Genomic DNA, 23568 nt, shown 5'->3' with positions numbered 1-23568 from the left:
CTTTCGAGAGAGGAATAGATTTAGGCAGCAAACATCACATTTTGTGAAAGATACATGATCTATGAACTATCCTAACCACGCCTCAGAATCTACAGTACTTTATCTAAAGACCCTCCAAGGACCCTCACAGTCCCCTGACCATAAAAAGTCTGTGGATCAAAAGAGTCGTGCCACAAGACAGCCCAAAAATCTCCAGAACTAGACAGCTTTTGCAAGTAAGAATGAATAAAGGAGTTTACCAGGCCACAGAAAAAATTGACAGGTTATGATGTGAGTAACAGAGCATGCAGGATGCCCACATTGCTTTAGGCCCTTTTCCTGTTTTGCAACTGTAAAATATGGAAATAAAAAAAAAGTAATCTTAAAATCTTACAGAAATGTGTCATCTTTAACTTTATGCCTTTTAGAAATCAACTCGACTCGATTTCCTTCCCCCGTTTACGCTCACGTGAGCATGCTAGCCCTGTTTGGGGCGACAGTGCCTCTACTAAGAAGGAAGAAAACACTGAGCTTTAACCCCAAGTTATACTCCACTCCCTATGTAGAGTATGAAGTCACAAAATGACGAATTCTGAATCTAAATAGAGCAATATATATTTATAGTAGAACAATATTTACATTTATTCACATATAGTAATCTGAAATCTAGTGCTGTCTGTGTGTAGACATTGTCCTTTTATGATTTATATAATTCAGCTACAAATATGTCTGCGCTGTGATGTCAGCGTTTTAATAAAGCTCAGTTTTCCCCCTCCACAATATGGAAAACAAAGTATTTCACAAATCTCCACATTGGAGAGCCTTTTTAAAAAGCTCAGTTCTCATGACCAAAAACAGTGTTTTCATGTGGAACCTGGGCCTTTGAGTAAGAGGGGTGCCCAAACAGGCCTTTCTTCTCCTTGCCCGTTTTCCAACATCTACTACGGGCAGTGTGGAGGAGGCTTATCTGTGAGGGGGAAGTTTTATTGAAATGACAAACATTGCTGCTTGCCCTCTTTGTAGCGAGTTCATTGATAGGGGCTGGTCAGTGCTGATCCCAGAACTGCTATTAGCATGTAGGCCCACAGCCAAATCATGTATTTCCAGTAATATTTGTGCTACTTAGTCTATGCTGCCTTCAGTCAAGAACTGTGTGTACTCTCATATGCCTAGGACGTCTGTTTTTTGTCACGCGCGCTCTCTCACTTGTGTGTGTGTGTGTGTGTGTGTGGTAAGAAATGTGTGTTATGCACATGGGCACCACGTGAAAGAACGTGTGCCCATGGTGTTAGAGCCTTTTTTTCATTATTATTACTTATTATTACTGGAGTGTGTGTGTGGGGGTCAGTGGGTCTGTGCATTCGTTTCACATATGTGTAAACCCACAGCACATGTATGTACAGACTGTCAGCTGTGTGCAGATGCACCAGCTGTTAGTGAGTGCGTGGAAAGAATGTGTGTGTATGTATGTATGTTTCAGACACACAGAGTTGCGCAGTTTCTTCTGCTGCTTCCCCTTGCAGTTGCATTTCCTTTACGCTGCTGCCGGATGTGGGCTCTCCCTCTCCCTCTTTAGCTTCTGCTTTTTTTTTTTTGTTCTTTTTTTTGGTCTAGTTACACACTCTTACCTCCCCCCCATCTTTCTCCCTCTCTTTTTCAAAAGCACAACAGATGGTCCGTAGAATCCTTTCCAGTTTCAGGGGAAGAAATGCAGCTTGACAGCTACAGAATAGGCATTCAAAATCTAATGTGCAAAAAATAGCACCAATGCTGCCAATTTACCACCTCAGTACTTGAGATGGACAGAGAAAATGATCCTGTCGTCTCGTAGATTTCTCATAGTGCACAGACCCAAACGCCTTGATTCAGCACGATTGTAACAGGTTCACAATACACTTAAAGAAGGGCAAGATGGACACAAACCCTTCTCCCACAGCAGTGTGAGCCATTGTGTAAAAATCTAGTCACAGTACTTAAGTACAGTTAAGCTGAAGATCTGGCCAAACTTGAGCATATTCAGGTTAATAACAAAGCACAGCAAATCTGCACATCTGTCTGTAAATCCACTCCGCTGTGAAATAATACATTCAGAACCATCATCAGTGGGTAGAAGAATGTCTTCAGTGTTTCAGGTTGTTCTTGACAGGAATGCATGATGCTATTGGGATTGTAATGATTAAATGTTTTGACCAATATTTCAATTATCATCGTTTAATTACTCATTGTTACTACTCTTGCTGACGTTAGCTGAATGTTCACTGTAATAACTGCACTGGCTGGTTAAGAAAAAAGTTACAAATTTATAATGATAACTGTATTTTGTACAGATAGAAATCAAACTCTTGCTTAAACTAGTGTGTTGGAAGCCTTTTGGAAGTGGTCCAACCCACCAGATGTTCAGAGGAAGTGTGTGTGTGTGTGTGTGTGTGTGTGTGTGTGTGTGTGTGTGTGTGTAATAAATCAGTTAATGTTCTGTTTGTATGGCCTGTAATTAGGAACACTTTTTAATAGAATTAATTATACGGTGGGACCATGCTATTATAATTAGTTATAATATATTCTAGAATAATATAATTAATGACTTCATCTTTTCTATTGTTTACATTGTTTTACTAACCATACGTTAGAATTTTTGCACAAAGGGAAGCGTTAAATGAAGGCGAAGCGAGAATGGTTATTTGCAGAACTTCAGCACTTATTATATATTATATCACCCAACACTAATTTCCATGCACAGAAAACCGAAGCAGCAATAGGAAATTGAGTAAGCAATTGCATTGAACTCTGAATCTTATCTAAACCTTGTCTAAATGCTCCAGGTCCTTTGCGTCCCTGGTGATCTTCAGAGCTTAATTGTGTAAAGTTCTGTTGAACCAACAACTCTTCTGTCCTGACACACAGAGCACCCACAGAGTTTCAGAATAACATCAGCTTTAGCACCCTACGAGCCTAAGAGTGTGAATAATCTGATGCTCTGATGACTGTGAATGATAAATTCTGGCCTGTTCTCTTATGTAACTAAAAGCCCTTTCCTCTCCTGCTGGCTTGACTTTGGTGTGTCCAGATGGCGTACTCTGCACCACCCATTAGACATTAGAGAAGCTATGGGGGGTGTTGGATAGGGGGTGATTACAGTGTGTGTGTGTGTGGGGGGGGGGGGGATTTAGGGCCACACCAGACCATTGGCATAGATGGGGGATTATAGCAGTGAAAGTTGAAGAGCTTGGGCTAATATATATGTGTGTGTGTGTGTGTGTCTGTGTATGTGTGTGTGCTTGCGGGTGGCAGTCCAGAGCATTACATTGATTTTAAACACTCTCCTCAACAAAAGAGTTCCTTTAAAGATCTCCTCCAAGTTTCGTATCAACACTCCATTAAAACATGATGCATATGCTTTGAACCTGCTTTTATTGACCATGCAATCCTGAGCTGTGATGTGCTTTTTAAGACTCAGGTTGGTGCTTTTTGTTTTCCAGAAGGCACCAACTGCGTGTTTCTGAAGCTCATCTGTTTCTCATTAATAACAGGCACACTTATTCTGCCCAAAAAAGGAATGTTTTTCTACCACTATCCCATTCGCAGAAGTCACAGAATTTTCGAACAAACCAAAATCAGGTGTACGTCATCTCAGAGCAGACCAGGCCGTATCTGTTTCACAGCGCTGCTCTTGTTTTGATACATGATGATTCTGTCGTTATGGTAACCGGATGCATCCTCCAACCACATGTTCGCTTGCACGAGATTGATTCTTAAGCTGTGTGAGAAACGGCTTTCCTGTGAATGACAGTGATGTGCCCAGATTACGCTTGGAATGTTCAGAGCTTAAAACGATGAAGGGTCTAAAGACACATCGCTGCAAAGATCCCTAATAAGGAGACTGTGTACATTTGCAGGTACACTGACTTTCTTGTGGGCTAGACAGGGAGGCTGTGTATTGGCAAGAACCTGGCGATACTTTATGTATCAAAATACATTAGTTAGGATTCAATATATTGTGATTTTTGGGGGGGGGGGGTCTAAAGACATAGTTTTACCCTGTTCTAAATTAGTCAGGGTTTAGACACCCGCAATTCCTACCCGCTGCCTACGACTTGCCACATCACAAGATGCTGACAGCAATGGGAGGGTGAAGCCTAGTCACATGAAGCCAGCCAATCACTTCTTATGAAACTGCCTCAAATGCAACATCATTAGATATCTTAACAAGCTTGGAAGAGCATCTGTCTCCGCTCCTTTAGATTTGTAACAAATCTAGCCTAAATGATCTCACTCATTATAATGTGATATTAGCTGTGTATTTCCTGCGAGGTAGTTGAGTTTTGGGGGTAATTGCGTATGAAGGCCTACTTTTAGATTACTATCTTCAGTCAAGTGCTTCAAAGCAGCTCTTTTTAAAACTCTGATTGATATCGGTATTGGCCAGTAATCAAAATGTCAGTTATGTCTATTGGAAAAGAAGCCATAAAGTCATCTCTAATAGTTTCACTTAGTAAGAATACTTAATTATTACATGACCTATGTAATAAGTATATATGTTGGGGAACGGACTGATTTTATGTACTTGCTGTTTTTTGTTGTTTTTGTGTTTTTTTGGGGGTCACCTCTATCATTTTAGTGTTTACTTGTCTGATTAGAATAGTGCTCTTGTTTGAACTCCTTGCAGTACATTACACAACATTCAGCTTTATCTAAGATGGCTTAAGTCGTTCCGGGTGAACCTGTTTGTGCTGCGTCAGTGTTTGCTGTGAGTGCCCCGGCTGCAGCATTAAATCAGGCCTAGCTCCGTTGCCAGGCCTGGCTTATGCAAGAGCACAGCCAATCCAGGCGCTGTTCATTGTTGGCTCAAAGCGATGACGTGGCTAGCGACTCGGTTCAGACCCGAACCAGTTTTCCCAGTTTTCCTTTCTTTATGGGTGGAAGTATATGGTTATGGTTAAGCCTTGAGATGTGCACGGAGATGTAGCTAATAAAGTATAAGGGGGATTGATCGGGTATTATAATAGTTTGGAAACCACAGTCAATGGAAAAAATATATCGTCTCGTTTTTATTATTTATAGCTTATTACCATTAATTGTCACTGTTTTGCGCAAAGACATGCTACGATCCAAAATGAAATTTGTATCTGAGAACCTAATAACCTCTTATCTGGGCAATATGTGTTTATTAGCTAAGTAAAACACTTAAGAATATTAAAATAATACAAATATAAAAAAAAGTAATGGTTTTACATCGCTGTGTTCATTATAACAGCTCCAAAGTCCTCCTCATGGGAGCCTAGTATTATTTATAGTCCTCATCCAACACCTGGTTTGGTCAGTCAGAGCTAAATGATGTTCAATCAGGGGAGCTGATGATGGAATTTAACAAATCCATGCTCTGGCTGGCGGCGTCCAGGAGAGATCTGGAACCAAGCTTAGTTCTCCCAAACGGCTCAAAACAAGAATTTCTTGTTATTTTTACTGTATTTTTTTGTTCATTTGCTTTCGTTCTGATCTGATTTAGTACCTTTAAGCAAAACACTCTTATTGGCTGCCATGAATGGTTTTAAATAATGCATAATGCTCTTCGGTGCCCACAAAATCTGCACCGTGCTGTTTGAACACTTCACTCCTAGCTGCTTGAATGTTAGCATAATCAGGCCACTTGTTCACACAGTCAGAGCTGTGGCATTCCCTGCTGCTGTCTGGCCCTGTATTTGCATGCCACCGAGGAGACTTTGCATAGGCGCTAATGCAAAGAGAGGGGGTGCACTCTGCCAGTTCCCATATTTTTAAACGCACAGTACAGTAGGTAATGCGGTCAAATAAGTACTTTAATACACACACACACACACACACACACACACACACACTTCAAGGGGCTATTCTGCAGATAAAGTGGTTCCCTCTTAAATATTTAGATGCCCTTGTTGATGTTGAAGACAAAGAGTATGCTGTATTCAGAGGTCGGCTTTATTGTACAGACACAGAGACGCGCTTTTAGAGCCTCTGTTCATTGACCATCAGTGGACAGTGTAGGACCCTGCCTTATGTTGGCCACTGCAGGAAGTCTCAGCTGTCAAGTGATAGCATCAAATGCACACAGGGCAGGACAGCCTGGTGTTGTCATTGGCAACGCTTCACACAAACAGGACTGTGTATTCCCCAAGCGGTAAGACCGCTCTTGGGAAATTTATTTTGGTGTTCTACAGAAAGACAGAAGCCCACATGTGTTGCTTCACTGCTCTACAGAGTGGATGTACCGATGTTGGCTGTTTCAGGATCTTTATTGTTTCAGTTGAACAGGATTTATTTTGCTAGACTTTTGTTAAATTAAAGCTTATTTTTTGTTTTGTTCCTCAGAGGGTGAACAGAAAATTTTTAATTCAGTTCATTGGCGTTTTAAAAGGTTTTGCCAGGTCTTTAACAGATGGGTTGATTTGTACGGGTGTTTCCGTTTCAATAGTTTGCTGATTCACTCCTCGATCTCTCATTTACCATCTTTCATGGACTTTCATCAACTGCTGCCAGTGATCAATGGATTATGGATGTGCATTCCAACCAATTTTGTTAGTTTAGTCTATAATTTTAGTTTAAAGTTGTTTTTTTACCTTTTTAGCATAATTTGAATCCGGCAGCTTTTTTTACATTCTGTAATATCTTTTTTTTTTTTTTTACAATGGCCTTTTGTTGTAAAGTTACCATTTTGGAGATACCCAGGTTTTTGGAAGTTAATGCAGCATTATGTAGAATTATTACCTTACAATAACCACTTTACAATCATTGTAAGGAGAGTAGCATTGCTATTTTTGCTACTCTGGGCTCATTACACTGCTAACTGCACCATGCAGTTTTGGTGAAGTGGGCAGGGCAGTGCTTGTGAGAAGTTTACGAGGGAATTACCTGGTAGTTCTTAAGGGTGACCAAACTGCCTCTTCTGAGAAACTAATGAGGTAACTGTACAGCTAAAACCAGAACAGTGTTGTTTGTCTATTTGTTAGTTTGCCTGAGAATTATTTATTTATTTATTTGACTTGCTAACATCATATAGGGTAGTTACAGGTGTGTCATCTCTGCATTCTCAGTTATGTTCTTAAACAATTAATAGCAAAGGTGTTTTCTACATCTTTCCATGGTAGAACCTTAGGAATGCCTGAGTGGGGATTTCAGTGTTTGAATCCTGCCACCTCAAATGGTTCACTGAGTACTCAAGTACCCGTGCACATCCCTACTGTGTGCAGCCTGTTAGAGTGAAGTAGAAGAGGAGGAGGGAGAGGGGCTTGTACACACACACTCAAATCTCAAATGACTAAGCTTTTTTTTTCCTGTGTTTGTTTTGTGTTTTCTATTTTTTTTCTTCTAAATTTTGTTAGATTTAGTAATATAGCATCAAGACATTTTTACCTGAAACCTGACATCTGACATCAGACACGACTAAGTGGGGAAATTCTCAGTGTCACAGCAGAAAAGGGATAGCAAGACACTCAGATGCAAAAACATAGATAAATTACCAATATATACACAATATAAATAGTAGAAGTAAAATTGACCTCTGTTATATTTACACCCTTATTAAATCTGAGTGTGTATCCAGTATGCCACTGTTGATTTGAAGTGGGTAAGACTTGGGATAAACTGGACTGAACCTGATGTTTGCCTGCTGGCATTAAGTAAGAATAACAGATAAGAATCAGAGATAATAAGATAATAAGAATTGGAGACATCAGAAGTCAACTTCAGATGTAAAATCATGTACTATAGAGGGCCAGAATGGTCCAGCGTTGGCTATTCTATGAATTTGAGCTGCTTTCCTCTGAGCATGTTGCCCGGCAGCGGCTGGTTGTGCATGGGTCAAAGGAGGCATGTGTCAGTCCTCACCCTCCCAGTAACAAGAGCTTTACATGGGATGGGAGGAGAGTACTGATAAGTGGGTTAAGTAATTCATTTGGGTAATCAAAAATTAGGGAGGAAAATTGGATAAAAATAAAAAATATAACTATAATTTAATATAACAATAAGTAGGCTCTTATTAAATAACTATTTGTTACTATAACAAACAACTTCAAGGTGTTCTGCAGGCGTTTGCAAAAGCTAATGAAACATAAACAATATTTTCAGCAAATCATAACCTAAAATATTAAAATCATCAGTGTGGCCAGTGCAAAGGTTTGAGCATCTTAATCCCACAAATCACAGCTTGCCAACACTTAGTCTTTCACAGCAAGGTCTTTCAGTTTTTGCAGTTTGTAGTCTTTCAGCTTTTCCCACTCTTCTTTGCAGAAGGCCTCTAGTTTAGGGATATTCTTGGATCATCTTGCATGCACAGCTTGCTTAAGATAAATCCACAGATGTTCTATTATTTCCACTGGTGGCAACACAACCCCATAGCATGATTGCTCCAACTCATGCTTCACAGTTGGCAAGGTGTTTTTTTTTTTTTTTTTTTTTTTTTTTTTTCTTCAGCAGTCAAGCACTGGCCTGTCCACATGTCCTGATGCATTCTTCAGACGTTGAGATTCGTGTTGAGGTCACCGGCAAGGTTTCCTTCTCATGACTCCTCTATGAAGATCATATTTGTGCAAAGCAATGCTGCACCACCCTCTTGACTCTACTGAGCTACTTTCAAGCAGGTTCTTGGCCTGCTTGAAGGTCATATGGGGGTTCAACTTGCCTTACCAGCTGTCTTACCAGCATATGAACAGGTCTCTCTGAGAGTTTTCTGTGTTCTTCTGATCTTATCTTGACCTTCTGCAGAAACTTCATGCTGAAACACTTGACTGTAATCTTTTGCTTTCCCCTTCCAGTTTGCTTAGATGAGCCCATGTTTGAGAAGTGCATGTACAAGGTTTGAAGATTCAGAGAACGTGTAAAGCTTCTCTACAAGCGTTATTGGAACCATCCATCCTTTTGCTCTTTTTGAACATATTTTTGTATAAACATGAGTTATTAATAATCAGGTATTTTGTAATAATTTTGAAATAATCAGTTACTGCAGAACATTGACAACGTGACTGGTTCTTTCTGTTCGTCTCAACCTTTTGCCTAAATCTTGCCGACCTCACACTGCAAATGGTTTAGCATCTTTCTTTGGTATTCTCACACTCCCATGCAGTTCAGTTCAGTTCAGTTCAGTCACACATGCCTCTGTTTGTGTTCTTTCACTCCTTTTCACCCCCTCCTTTTCTCTTTTCCCTCTCTGTTTAGAGTTCTTTTCATGCTTTCTCTGGTATTGTCATGGTCCTGTTACTCATTCACCCCCTGTGCTCTCGGTGTGTCCCTCACCCCACTCTCTAAACCGGTGACTCAGAGAGCATGACGCATCAAGTCTGTTAATCTGCCGTGCACACTCAGTGTCAGGTTTCCATGTTGTGCTTCAGGATGATTGGCGGTCTCTGACTACAGGTAGGAGAGTCCATCCTTGTGTGTGGCTCCAACTATTTAAAGCTGTATTACATTTCTTCTAAACACCAGAAGTGAAGCAAAGCGGACTGGATACACCTTGTGTGCTCTGCTGTACAGAAAGAACAAAGTACATAAATTCCCTCATTTGCCAAATATGAGCGCAGAGCACTCTGTCAAAGCATGTGATAGCTTAACACTGAAATTGCAAATATTCAGTTAGGGAGAAAAATAGATGTACATATAGCACATACAGGATGTTCTATGTTGAAATGTGTCAGCATATGTGACCTGGAGGTGACCTGGAGGTGTCTGAGCACCAAAATTCGAAGCCTGTTTTTAAAGCTCTGCAATTTCCACTGAAGGGTGTGTGACATGACTGTAGAATGAATAGGAGTGTGGATGAGCAAAGAATGCATTGTTTCCAAAAGGGATGTTCAGGTGCACTATTCTGAGTACCTTGATGTTGAATACCAGTCTGATCTTTGTGTTTTCATACATAATACAGCTTTAGAGGAGGAATTTAAATTGAATTTAGTGTAAAAAAAGGTTTTATTTCAAGTCATTTTTGGAGTATTTCTATTGGTCCGTTCATTATTCATTTTTGACACTATATGAAGAACAACAGACTGTCATTATGTTAAAAAGTGAAAAATTGTTCAAATGGAGATACAAGTTTTTTGTGTCTGACAGTGGTGATATGCTAGTGTGTTCTTGATGCTGAAGTGAAATACGTTTTTGGTACAATCTGTTTTTTGGTGTATTTACAGTGTGTTTTATTTTATAGTGTGTTTAATATTTTATAATCTTGTTTCAGATAATTATGCAATTTAAAAATTCCTAAATGTTTGTGATTTTCTTTTTTTGCCTGAATTCAGGATTGAACAATAGTGACGTGTTTTTACTTCATGATTTTGAGAAGACATCTGAGCTGTTTTATCTTGTGAGAAAGCACCTCACGGCTGCAGGTTGACACCAAGTTATGACCAACAGCCCTTTATTGATGGTGTATGATGTCCGTTCTCTACCACTTGTTTACCAACTGAAAGCAAAACAAAGAAACAAAAGTGCAACAAAAGTGGATCGGACTTAAGACAGATACCAGATCCATTAGAATATGCCTGGAACAGCCTGATCCAGATCCACTGGATTGGATTGGAACAGTCCAGTTTGATCAATTTTGAATACACTGAAATCCTTTCTTTCTTTTAACTTTTTTTTTTTTAAATGCAAGATGCATACTTCAACACTGAGACTGGTCATGCTGGCCGTTGGGCTTACCATGGCTTGTCTAATTTGGCATGTTACAGATTTCTTAAGTCTACACTGCCCAAGCTTTGCCACTGTGTTTCCCCCAGCAATGTGTGTCTTAGCACGAAGGCTGACTTTTACCACTAAGCTTAAGTTGTGGTTATGCCTCATGCCACACTGTTGGATTGTGCTCCATTTTATGTCTTACAGGCTCAGAGTATTTGAAAGATATGACCAGAGATCAAACAGGAAATTCTTCCATATCTGAACAGTTGGCTTATATATTTATATTTACCCCCCTAATAAGTCAAATCATAATGGACACAGTAGTAGCACAGTAGTCCTGGAGCATCTTAAATTTGGAACGACTATTAAATGGGAGTAGGGTTTCTTTGCTAACCTTTGCTTAGGCTATCAAACTCTCTTATCACTAAACTCACATTCCCATATCAGGGTGGGAAGCTGCCTGACAGTCCTCACTCCTCTGTGCTATTGATCTTGATGCCCACTTGTTGTGCCACCCCCACCCCCACCCCAGGTGCCCAATGTACATGTGTATATACCCTAAATGTTTCTGGCAACCAAAGTGGTCTGGGGACACCATGCCTGGTGTACAGCTGAGGTCAGGTTCCTCACACTGGGAGATGGTCGTGATCAACTTGTTCTTGTCAGTTGGGAGCCAGTTTGACGCAAGTTAAGCACCAGGGGAAAGTGACACTTGTCAACTCCCTGTGCGGTGTTGCTGGAGGTGGGAATACATGATGATGCTGGAATTATGTTGAGGTACTAAAATCTCTGCATTTTAGTCAAAATTGGATGTTTGCATCTGTTCACTATTCCTATAAATGGAGGCACGTTGTAGTGTTTCCCTGGCATGTTAACTAGCTGATGTGTTGGATGAGGTTTGCTGGAGCAAGGAATGTGAAGGGCAAGGTGCCTGCAGAACCAAAATTGAGGACCATAACCTTAGAACATATCAGACAGCTGGGATTCATCTTGACAGTTTTGCAGAATACAATGGAGTCTTACTGTATAAATCATTGTGTAAAGTTGACTTCCGTACCTGTCAAATAGAGCCCTCCATATTCTGACTAGGTGGGCTTCCTGCAAATATTGGCAGTTATTTGTTGGAAGAAGCTCCTTTCTCCAAATGTATAAATCCATCTTTCAGGCTGTGAGATGTAGATCATTTCTGGGCTGTAGAAGTCCTGTAGCTGGCACCAGGGTGGTGTCTAGTCACCCCTTCTAGCCGATAAAAATCTACATGTTGGGCAGTGCTGAAGGGTGCCTCCCTGGTGGACGTCAGTGTAGCATTGCCCTGTGCGATCTTTCAGTTCAAAAGGTCATTGTGTCCTAACTCTGCTTTTGCTGTAGATGTTCTCCACTGCTTCTTACTATTGTGCACTGTCCTACACGGCAGCGGACATCAACTTCTGGGCATCGATTTCTGGGCATCAGCTGGGCTGAAGAAGGAATGCTAGTTTTGAATGTGTCTGTGGTTCTGTAAATGAACTTCTCCTTCTGCAAGAAGGTTCTAGACAACTCGTTGTTTGTATTACTTCACTGCGGGACTTTCAGTGCTGTTCATATTGATCTCAGTCTGTGTGTAGAAGTCCTCTTACTACATAGAACCTGTTACAGTTCTGATTAGTGTTTACAGTACTTGACCGTAAAACACACTGTCTCTGTGATTGAGGTTGGTTAGTGCCAGAGCGTGTGTGTGTGTGTGTGTGTGTGTGTTTGTGTATATATAATAGTTGGGTTTAGTGATATGTGATTAGTATCCAGGCACAGGCGTTGTCATGTGTCCACCGGTGCCTATTTCAGTAACAGTGAGGGAGTGCAGGGAGTTTCTTATCCTACTGCCTAATCAGCTCTAACTAATCTTCTAGGGAGGAGAGACATGGTGGTGAAAACTGTGTGTGTGTGGAGGGGGAGAGGTGGCAGATGGTTCCCTCCCATCTGTCTTTGTCTCTCTCTCTCTCTCACGCGCTCTCTCTTGCACTCTCTCTGTCTATATCTCTCTCTCTCTTTCTCTCTCTCTCGCTCTCTTGCTCTGTGTGTGAATGTGTATACATCCGTAACTATCCATGTAATGCTAATGGGAGTATATATTTTTTGGTTATTGCTCTCTAGTGTAACTTAAGATGGCCTTGCATCTGTTGTGAGTCTTAGCACACACACACACTCACCAAGTGTAAGGAGTCTCTTGAGGCCGTGTTAAAATAGAAGTCATGCCGGCAAGGTTTGGTCTTGCCCAAATTAGTATTGTTGGGTCCGATTTTGTGAGGATTTGCAGTCCTGGTGACATCATGTGTGAGGTGTTCACCGCGTTTCTTCCAAATTAGATTACACGTTCTTCGTTTGCAAGTCCTAAATTGGCTGCATGCACTTTTTCCATTTTTGCCTGAAGCCTAAATCTGTAGCTTAGCTTGTCTTCGGTCAGATTTAGATGTTTAATTAGCATGTTCTTCTTCTGTTATCGGTTACTCCAGTCTTTTAAAGCCTAATCTGTACAGTCACATCTGTACTATACAGTTAATTACCATGGGCAGCAGGGCTGGGCAATAGGGTAGAAGTACTACATCATGATATTTAAAGGCACTTTTCAAGATGCACAGTATTTATCACACTACATGTAATCACAAAATACATCAGTATCGACAGATTCTTAAAAACTACTGTTCATACTTTTCTTCAACGTCCACTGCACTTGATCTAATTAAACCAGTCTAATTACACTGATGGTGATTAAACTTGCAGCTGATCAGTGTTTATTAATGCAATTTTATCATGACGCAATAAAATATCGCCATATTGCCCTGCCCTGATGAACAGTAGTGGTAATCCACCATTTGCTACAGATGCAGCTAATCTGGATTAGATTGAGAAACAAACCAGTGGTCCTGTATGATCTAGACACTGCCAGTCAGAACATTTAGAACACCCCCATTAGCAAAGTTGCACAGCCCAGATAAGCCTGTTTGTTTATTTGTTTGTTTGTTTGTTTTTGGGTTGTTTTGCTGTTAGCAATACTTTTCCTAGTGCCACTCCACCTGTCAAACCTGCAGCTCTAGGTGTTCACAGTTGAAACTGAGACTTAGTCCAGTGTTAAGCTTTCCTATAAGGTGTTGTCATGTGAGCTGCCCATCACACAAGTCTTGTGATGCTGTTGCTGATTTGAGTCTGTCAGACCTCGTTTTCTCGTTTCCAAGAGCCTTCTGATGGTGTTAGAAGTTGTTCTCATGACACCCTGGCTTCATTTGTAATTTCTTTAAAGGACCAAGCTCCACCTTTAAGAGGTATAATGACTTATAATATAATAACTTTTTTCCCATTAACATTTATCTTTTTTAGTTTTTAGTTATTTTGTACCCCTCAGAAGCCCTCGATGTTTACTGCTTACATTGGTATCATTTGAGGCTACTGGACTTTGTACCATTTCAGGTTTTTCACTGGACTTGAAGGGCTTTAATGACAATAAAAACTGAATAGGTAAAAATAGGTAAAAAGCTCTAAAACTTTTAACCGCTAGTGTGTTTATTTAGGACAAACACCCTTAAAAGTGGGTTCTTCAAAGATTTTTCAAGGATTTTAGTAAAAGCAGTATTTCTATATATAAATATGACAACTCAAAGAACCATTTGAATGCTTTAACGCTTCCTTCTCTGATTAACTGCTATTTGAAGCACAAGGAAAGCTTCGTGTAGAAACTGATTCCACTATATTTAAGTCAGAGAAGTCTTTTCCAGTGCTATGTAGAACCTTTTTGCTTAGGGTGTATGTGTTGGATATGTTGTTCAAGCAGATATATGGTCGCACATGTATAAAAAGAGTTCTTTGGTTTGTTGTGTGGCTTGTGTTGGGACTGCTGCTTGGCTCTGAAGCCCTCTTAAAGCTCTGCTGTAATCTCTGCCATGTTTGGGTGCTATGGGTACAAAGTGCAGCAGAGCTGAGGGGAGATTTGTTTTACTCTCGGGAATCCGTAGGCCCTTATGGAATTGTGTGTGTGTGTGTGTGTGTGTGTGTGTGTGTGTGTGTGTGTGTGTGTGTGTGTGTGTGTGTGTCAGGAGGGAAGCACTTCCTTGCCAAATTAAACAGCTGAACAAAAGATGTGAAGTGAGAGTCTAGGGAAAGGAGAGCAAGGACACATGCATACACACACACTTTGTTTTACCTATTGTTTCGTGATCACTGTCTCTGCCATGCTAGCGATGGTTACCCATGAGCTGTACTCTCATGGCTTTACTTTCCTGAATTCACACAGAAACACACACAGTCTCTCTCTCTCTCTCTCTCTCTCTCACACACACACACACACACACACACACACACACACACACACACACACACACATACACACACAGGGGTAATGATTGTGGAGAGTCCTGCGCTTGCTCAGGCCTTGTAATTAACATCCGCTCTTCTCCATAAATACACCATGACCCTATGACCAGAGGCACAGAGAAAAAAAGTGTGCGTGTGTGTGTGTGTGTGTGTGCACACGCATGCATGTGGGAGCGAGCCTGTGAGAAACTTGAGAAACAGAAACAGCACCAGAGGAGTAATAGAGCATGCAAAGGAGTGCGAGTCCTGAAAGAGAGGAAGTGTGAGAAATAAGGAGAGATCATATTGCTGCTCCGTTTGGCACAAGGAAGAAGAGCCAGAGCATGTTTTCCATATAGGAGGAAAACATGCAGGAAACTGAGAGTTTGCATTGATAAACAGACAAAGAGAGCTATTTATGGCAGCTCTGGCAACTTTGTCCCATCAAAAATGAAAATAGCAGCGAAGAGTCAACTTTCGTTTCCTTTCAAATCCCTGAAAAAGTCTTTGTTCGTGTCTAGGGAGTGTTTTCACTTTTCATTCATTTCATGTTTCCTGCCAGTGAACTCTTGATTGCACACGAAATCCAAAACATCTCCAGCACTGAGAATGAGAAGAACTTGTGCCGTGGTGTTAAACAATAAGTGTGCAATTGTTTTCCACTGATTTCCGTGCCTATATTTGTTTAACTGTCGTCAGTCAATGAGGAGATCTCATAATGGCCAGACCACTAGTTTGAGCCGCACAATAGTTTTGACGTGTGTGTGTGTGGGTGTGTGTCTATCTATCTATCTCTCTTAAAATTATTGCTACAGCAGCATACATAAATACCTATGCTCACAATGTCATATAGCTGTCTATATTTTGCACATGATTGCATGATATGATCTAATAATAGCAATATTAAAGCAACATTATGCAGCGTTTGTACCTTAAAACAACAGCTGCAAAATCATGTTGATGCTCCACACTCCTGTAATAGGGAGAATAGCATATCTGTCATTGCTACTCTGGGCTAAACACGCTGCTAGCTGCACAATGTAACTTTGGTAAAGCGACCAGACAATGCTTATGAGAGTTGTATATTGCTGCACAACCCAAATCATAGTCCTGTAACATCCTGTAATATTACTCTACAGTCTCAGTCCACATGATTCTTTCGCTTTCAGTGACAGTTTTGGATCTCTCAGCTTATAAAATGCACATGTCCCTTACGGGTGGCTCAAAGCATGAATTGCACTTCTGCAGGAACAAGAACTACCAGTTCTCCCATAATGCTGCTTTAATTACAGTTTTACCACTTATTATTTGCCAAATCAAATTGTATCCACTGTCCCCCCCAGACTTGACGAAGAACCGTCTGTGTGAGCTGCCAGAGGAGTTGTGCCAGTTCATCTCTCTGGAGACACTCAGCATCTACCACAACTGTGTGCGCTCTCTGCCCTCCTCGCTGTGTCATCTACAGGCCCTCACCTACCTCAACCTCAGGTACGAAGCTGCACACAGACAGCAAGGCCTTACCTACCTACCTCTATCATTATCACCCATGCGCTATAAAGGTTGGAGCACTGCGTTATTGATCACAGGGTTGTGATAGTCATAGATTTTAAAACCAAAGTACCATGTATGGACACTAAATTTTCTGATCCATTTCTGATTGATTACTTAGTGGTGGGTAGAATCTCACAAGAACGTGAAACATTCTTTAGAGGTGGTCTGAGACACAGTTTAGCCACGTTAAAGGCATCTGTCTTTCCGAGCCACATTCCGCAACCAGAACTCCTCCCAGTACAACCGAAACACCAGTGATAATTAGCATGCAATGTAGATTTGCATATTTTGTGCAACAAAGCAATCAAATTTCAGTATGAATAAGTGGAGACGCATTTGATTACCAACTATAAATGAACGTGGCCAAAATCTGATCTGGTTAGAATACAGATACTTGCCACATGAAGTGACCAGATGTAAATAGGGTCCTAGTGGGGAAACATGCATGAAACTATAAACCTGTCACATTAACCAAAGTGTTGCAAATCGCATACTCATTACATGTACATTTAAGTACTAATACTAATAATTCATACTCAATAATATGCATAACAGGGTGGTAATAGGGTGTTTATTGTGCATTATTACAACTGATAATGCAAATTTGGGTGCTTTTGACATTACAGACCTCCAGTTTACGAAAGGTCATAATGAATAAAGCTTAATGTATAATGAATAAATTGTTTAGAAATGTATAATTTGGCTTCATTAAACAAAAAGAGCAAGAGTTTAATAAACCCCATAATTTGTGTACCTTAAAATAAAGAGTTACCATTATCTTTATATACAGATATTTTGTGGAAGCCTTAGCTTTATTCCTAAGATTGTTACAAATGATCGGGTAACAGGTGACCACCCGTAAGCCCAAATGAAAAGCCTTGTTCTGACATGTTCGACTATAGCTAGCTATGGATCTACTATAGCTAGCAAGTAATAGACGTGCATGTACAGAGGCAGACAGCAGAACAGACACTGTTTAGGCTGAATGAAGCCGGTGATGAATATACTGTTTACTTTTGCAATTTTATACTCAACCGTTTGTCGTGCAGTTTGAGAAACCACATAAGCAAGTCTGTTTGAGATTATTTGACAACTCTTGTGTAGCTTGAGGCATGTGTGAAGTTTTAGGCATGCAGTTTGAGCATAATGCACATTGAGTATACACTATTAGCATTGAATTCTTGCTGTCTGAATGAGCCTCAAAGCTCCAGTGCAAAAGCAGAGAAGCATCTTAGCTGACTGAGTACATTTGATGATGGACAGACAAACATTTACAGTTTAGATGAAGAAATTGGTGCTATTGTAATGGCTATGAACTTCTATTGTGTTCTTTTGTGTTGCCTTAAATTTAAAGATTTATCCTGATTTATACTGTGCTTTAATGTTAACTTGAACTGATTTGTAAGATGGTGTGTGTGTGTGTATATATATATGTTTTTTTGCAGTCGAAATCAGCTGTCCAGCTTGCCTCAGTCAGTATGTCAGCTCCCTCTGCTACGAGTCCTTATCGTCAGCAACAACAAGTTATCAGTCTTGCCCGCTTCCATACACACTCTGACACATCTCCGACAACTGGTACGTACAACTCGCACCACTGTGTCAGCTTTCTCTCCCTCACTCTCTCCCACTCTCCCTCTTCCTCTCACTTGCTTTCTATTTTATATACACACACACACACACACACACACACACACACACACACACACACATATATATATATATATATATATATATATATATATATATATATATATATATATATATATATATATATATATATATATGTGTGTGTGTGTGTGTGTGTGTATATTTGTGTCACTTTTTGTTTCTTTCTTTAGCTAATCACATATTTTATTTACCTCCGAAGTTACTCATTAAATTACATAGGAAACATTACATTTGCATTCACGTTACAGTCTGTATAAAATAAAGCTTTTTGCATCTGCTTTTATGCATTTGTTTCAATTTTGAAAAAACTTATAAAACATATTCATATAAGTGACCAATGAATGCTAAAATGCACTTTGCCTTTTTGATTTCTGGTACATCTGTGACCACTGTAGGTTAAATGGGATGGAAACAGCTGTGAATGCTGGTTTCTACAGGCAGTATCTTCTCTTTTTCTTTGTCTGCAGGATGTGAGCTGTAATGAGCTGCAGTGTTTGCCAGTGGAGCTGGGTCAGCTGGAGTATTTACGGGATTTGAACTTGAGGAGAAACCAGCTCACCACGCTGCCAGAGGGTTAGATCATCACTTTTTCGCACACATACACACACCAAAGGCCTGTCTCTATGGGGACTTGAAGCTAGACAACAGTCTGCAAGCTGTTTCACTGTACCTGCCAATGCCTAAGGGCAATGCTACTGATGGGACTGGGCTCCCAATTGTTTTTATCAAGTCTTCAGAGCAGTATTTTTTACTGTGAGTTAATGGTACACAAAATTTACGGTTTGGCTCACATCATGGGTTGGACCTCACAGGGAGGGGGTCCAACAAAAACCCCAAAAAGCCCAAATGTATAATGCTCACCTAGATTTCCTTTCATTCTTTCAAATAGATAGATACAGTCTGTTCCCTCTAGTGTTGTATAGTCCCCTCTGAGGTGGTCTTCACAGTATGGTCAGTAATTAATTAATCCGTAAAATGTAAACGCTCAGATGAAAAAGGCAGAATATCTGTAAAATACTTGTTTTTTACTGAAAACACAACAGTGAGACTGAATTAAGTGAGGAAAGATAACTGAAAGTATGCAAGTCGTTCTTTCCACGCACTGCAGTGATAGAGAGAAGGAGGGGGACAGGGGAGAGACATAAAAAAACTACCATTACCTTAGTGACACTACTAAATCCACTACATTTCCCACAATTCCATGCTAATTCAAACTTGACTTGCTAAGAGTTTACAGTTTAAGGTTTTCCCGGTGGAACTTCGTCAATCATTGTCCATTGTGTGGGCGCCTTGTCTATAGCTTACCATGCATTGTGTATTGTCTGTGTGTCTGCATGCTTGTTCTTATTCATTACAGTAAGAAATTGATGGAATTTTATATTTTTCTTTTCAGTACCAGTATTAAGCAAATGTGCATGATATCATAATCATTCATTTTCACACCTGGTTATACCTAACAATGTTTAGTTATGTTTAACATTGGTATACTGTTGCAACCCTAGTGGGCTCATACAAACACTTTAAATAATGTCAAGGCACAAATCTTTCAATACGGTACCTGAAGACATGTAAAATTCTGTTTTTCAGTATTGCAAAAGTTGTACTAGATGAAATGCAGCAGCCAGCAGTGCCTTGTTTTTATTCAACATTTTAAGATATTTAGGGAGGAAGCAGAGGAAAAATATAACAATAGCATAAAAGGCTGACCTCCAGTTCAGTCAGCTACTTGTTACAGTGTATTCTAGGCTGTTAGTACACCGTCAGTTGTGTAAAGGCTCTAGATTTGGTCTTTTTAAAACACATGCAGTTGATAATGATGACATAATGTAATATTCCTTCCACCAAACTGTCACTTTACAAATAATGGTCTCATTTGTTCACCTCTGTACAGAATTGTCAGAGTTGCCGCTTGTACGCCTAGACGTATCATGCAACCGCATTTCCCATGTTCCCGTGTGCTATCGGCACCTGCGACACTTGCAGACGATCATTCTGGACAACAACCCTCTACAGATGCCTCCAGCCCAGATATGCTCCAAAGGGAAGTTCCACATCTTCAAGTACCTGAACATGGAGGCATGCAAGAGGAGTCAGGACCAGCTGGAGAGAGCTCTGCGGCCAAGCGGCTTCAACAGTTGGTAGGATAGAGGGACGGGAGGAGGGGGAGACAACAGATGTGAGAATGAAAGAAATTTGGTGGGAGTGATAGTGCTGGAAAATGTCTGTTTCATTTGCGTTTCGTTAACTGAAGAATGTCTGGTGGAGTAAGAGAGAGAGTGATTGTAGCAGGTGGTGCATTTCCCCCTGTTGGCATCATTGAATAAGTATTCTAATGCTGCAGTTATACTTGGGGTTTTGAGTCATAATCAGGCTTCTGAGTTGGGATGCATTCCTAAGTGTTCTTGGAAATTGTGGAGATTTTAAATCTTGAGGATCACATCATTAAAAAAGTTTTTTTTTACATTCTGATGAGAAACCAGTTATGTGTATCAAATCAAATTCCTAGTTTTAATTTATTTAATTTAGTGAGTGCATGTATTTAATGTAGATGCATTTTGGGGGTTCTGGTGCTTATTAGAGTCTTCATTAATAAATGAAACTGCTGAACTGAGAGAGCGCAGAACAAGGCTGAACGAGTGCTCCTGAACCAGCCTTGAGAAATTGGGAAGAATATCAGTATGAGAATGTGTCCAGAGGGGCACTGAACCAGATCCCTGTTTTTGTGTCTCCAGTCTTTCCGATCAGGAGCTGTTCCCTGGTCCTTATGGTGGTCTTGACTCTGGCTTTAACAGCGTGGACAGTGGCAGCAAGAGATGGTCAGGAAATGAGGTAGGAACAATAAGAATGGCCATTGCACCATGGTCATGCTTTGCTTTTTATATATAACCCATATGTAAGTCATTGTTTTATACATTACATATGGGTTTGAATGTAGTTTAGGCTGTAGTTAAGTCTGAGTTTTGTGTTAAATGTCAGTCCAGTCCTATTGGCCTGGAAAGATATCGGGTATTGGATCGAGTTCAGGCTGATTTTTAATGAATGCTCTGGCTCTGAGTGTGTGCACATGTTCATGTCTTTCCCTCCAGTCTGCTGATGACTTCTCAGAGCGATCTCTGCGGCTGGCTGAAATCTCTCGTGAGCACACAAATCTACAGGAAGAAGAGGAGCGAGATACCCTGCTGAATACCCCCAAAGGTATTGGCCATCTCACACACATCGAAAAGTGCATCAATTTTGTTGAGCTACATATTAGCTGAAAGTGTCTATAGAAACCCTGCTCTTTCTGTTGGATCTCTTCCTCTCTCTCTTCCTCTCTTTCAGTGGTGAATGGAGATTTGGAGCAGGTGGACTTTATTGACAACAGCGTAACAGAAGAGGAAGAGGAGAGCTGCAAGCCAGAACCTCCCAGTCCTCCACAAACATCACCCCCACAGGTCAGGAGGACATCTAAAATTACTAATCTCACAACATTTGCATTGTGTTGAAGCCTTTCTAATAAGTCTATGAAATATTTATTCTTCTATCTGTTGCATACTATCTACATAATTTGAATTAGTATGGTATTTGCAATCTGAACATATCTTAGTATTCAAATACTTGAAAGACCTGTATATCGTAATGCTAATGTTTTTTTTATGACAATATTGTATAGTTTCTCTTATGTTTATGCACTAATTACTACAAATGTGGTTATTTTAATGGGAAAAAAATGGTTAAATGTCCATTTTCACTGCATATCACTACAGTATGTTTGTGTTTGTGTCTTTCAGGAGAAGGCAGAAAGCCGCAGGACCACACCCTCCCAGAGCCCAGACTCTGTAGGCAGCAGGTAAATCTCCATGTACACACAGCCATGACAACACGACCTCATCATCATGAGTAATATCCGGTGTGTGGGAAGGATAATCATGCTTTTGGTTTGTTCAATTACATGAATCTTTTCAAATAATTGCATTGTATTATATGGAGTTTACTTGCAAAAACTTTTAATTAGAGAAAATGGATTCCTGCCATTTCCTGTCTTCCTATCCTATCTTCTTTTATCCCCGCCCCCCTCCTGTTTTCCCTCTTGTGTTTGACAAGGTCAGCCCCTCAGTGTGTGTTTACAGATCTGGGAAAAGTCAACAGTGGGATTTTTTTTTTTCTTCCCTCATTTAGTTAAGTTTCATCTTAGAGTCCCTGGCTGCATAACTGCAATCACCACTTCAGTTCAGTAAGGACTGTCTATGTCCAGCAAGAACTTACACTGGCAACCATGGAGGCACACTCTTACTGTTTAATCTCTGCTTCAGACTTTCTTTTTTCTTTGAGTTTTGTGTTGTGGTAAATGCATAGGTTGTGCATCCTATTAATCAAATTTGCTTAATACATGACCAATGCTCTGACTGAGTCTGAACTGAGCTCCAAAAGGGCATGAAAATCTCAGAATTATAGCTACAGTACAGATGCAGAATTAATCACTTCGATCCATGTTAAAAATCAGTGGAAGGGCAAAGACAAAAAGTAAAAGATAAATGTCCAGATATACAGAGTCTAAATGCTTGCCACAAACTGCTTAGATATGCTGAGTGAATGACTTGAATTCTTCAGGGGAGAGCAGCTCTCCTCTGCCTATTTTAAGTGAATGGCTGAACCACCAAAGCACTTTAAAAATACTGTATATTGAATTCTGTATAGACCTGCTCTGAAGTCCTTTTTAAGAAAGTCTGGTTCGTCTTAACCACAGTTGCCCACTTTCCTGTGTGACCAAACATATTTGAAAGCTTTAATGATAATATATTTCAGTATGCTCACTTATGGTCTCTTTTGAGTACCTAGTATCTGCTGTCACCTAAACTGTGATATTTCTGAACATACTGCCTGACCAAAGGAGTGTACTGCCCTTCTCCTAACAGTATGTCTCTCTGTCTCTGCAGGAAAAGTGTGGGCAGTGACTCAGCAGAAGGCTCTCCATCCAGTCCCACGCTGGAGGAGAAGAGAAGGCCCGGGACGCTGCAACTGTGGCAGGAGAGAGAGCGGGCGCAGCAGCAGCAGAAAGATCGGGCCAGGGACAGCGCGTGAGTACAGGGCCAAGTAGGGCTGATAGGATTACAGGGAGTTAAAATGCATAAGTGGAATTTAAAACGGATACATTCACAACACAAGGGAAACCTGGGACAAGGAAGCGTGAGACTGATTGCTGCAGAGGACAAAAAAAAAAATCCTGCATTTGATTAATGCATCAGTAACTATGTGAAGTACACTGCAGAACACCTTATTCAGCTCTACAGGAAACCATTGATATTTGATGACTCACAGTGTTACTTCATTAGCTGGTTGCAACATATTGAACAGAATCATGGGTAATGGAACCAAAGGAAAGCAGCAGAACCATGAGTGTGTCTGTAGTCTGTAGTGTTTCTAATAGTAGGGTAA

The 23568-nt window shown here is 40.4% G+C and overlaps 1 protein-coding gene across 2 annotated transcripts in view; it reads left to right on the top strand.

Moving 5' to 3' along the window:
- Positions 1-23568, top strand: part of lrch4 (leucine-rich repeats and calponin homology (CH) domain containing 4) — a 42381-nt gene that overhangs the window by 6623 nt on the left and 12190 nt on the right. For both annotated transcript variants that reach the window (XM_072687595.1, XM_072687594.1), the window contains exons 2-10: positions 16278-16422; positions 17931-18060; positions 18621-18726; positions 20045-20291; positions 20886-20982; positions 21240-21348; positions 21475-21587; positions 21924-21982; positions 23070-23210. In XM_072687595.1, coding sequence (XP_072543696.1) covers positions 16278-16422; positions 17931-18060; positions 18621-18726; positions 20045-20291; positions 20886-20982; positions 21240-21348; positions 21475-21587; positions 21924-21982; positions 23070-23210 — 1147 coding nt within the window. The remainder of the gene's footprint in view (positions 1-16277; positions 16423-17930; positions 18061-18620; positions 18727-20044; positions 20292-20885; positions 20983-21239; positions 21349-21474; positions 21588-21923; positions 21983-23069; positions 23211-23568) is intronic.

The sequence above is a fragment of the Salminus brasiliensis genome, chromosome 9 (genome assembly GCF_030463535.1).
Source record: "Salminus brasiliensis chromosome 9, fSalBra1.hap2, whole genome shotgun sequence".
Lineage (NCBI taxonomy): Eukaryota > Metazoa > Chordata > Actinopteri > Characiformes > Bryconidae > Salminus > Salminus brasiliensis.
This window is presented reverse-complemented; position numbering and strand designations above follow the sequence as displayed.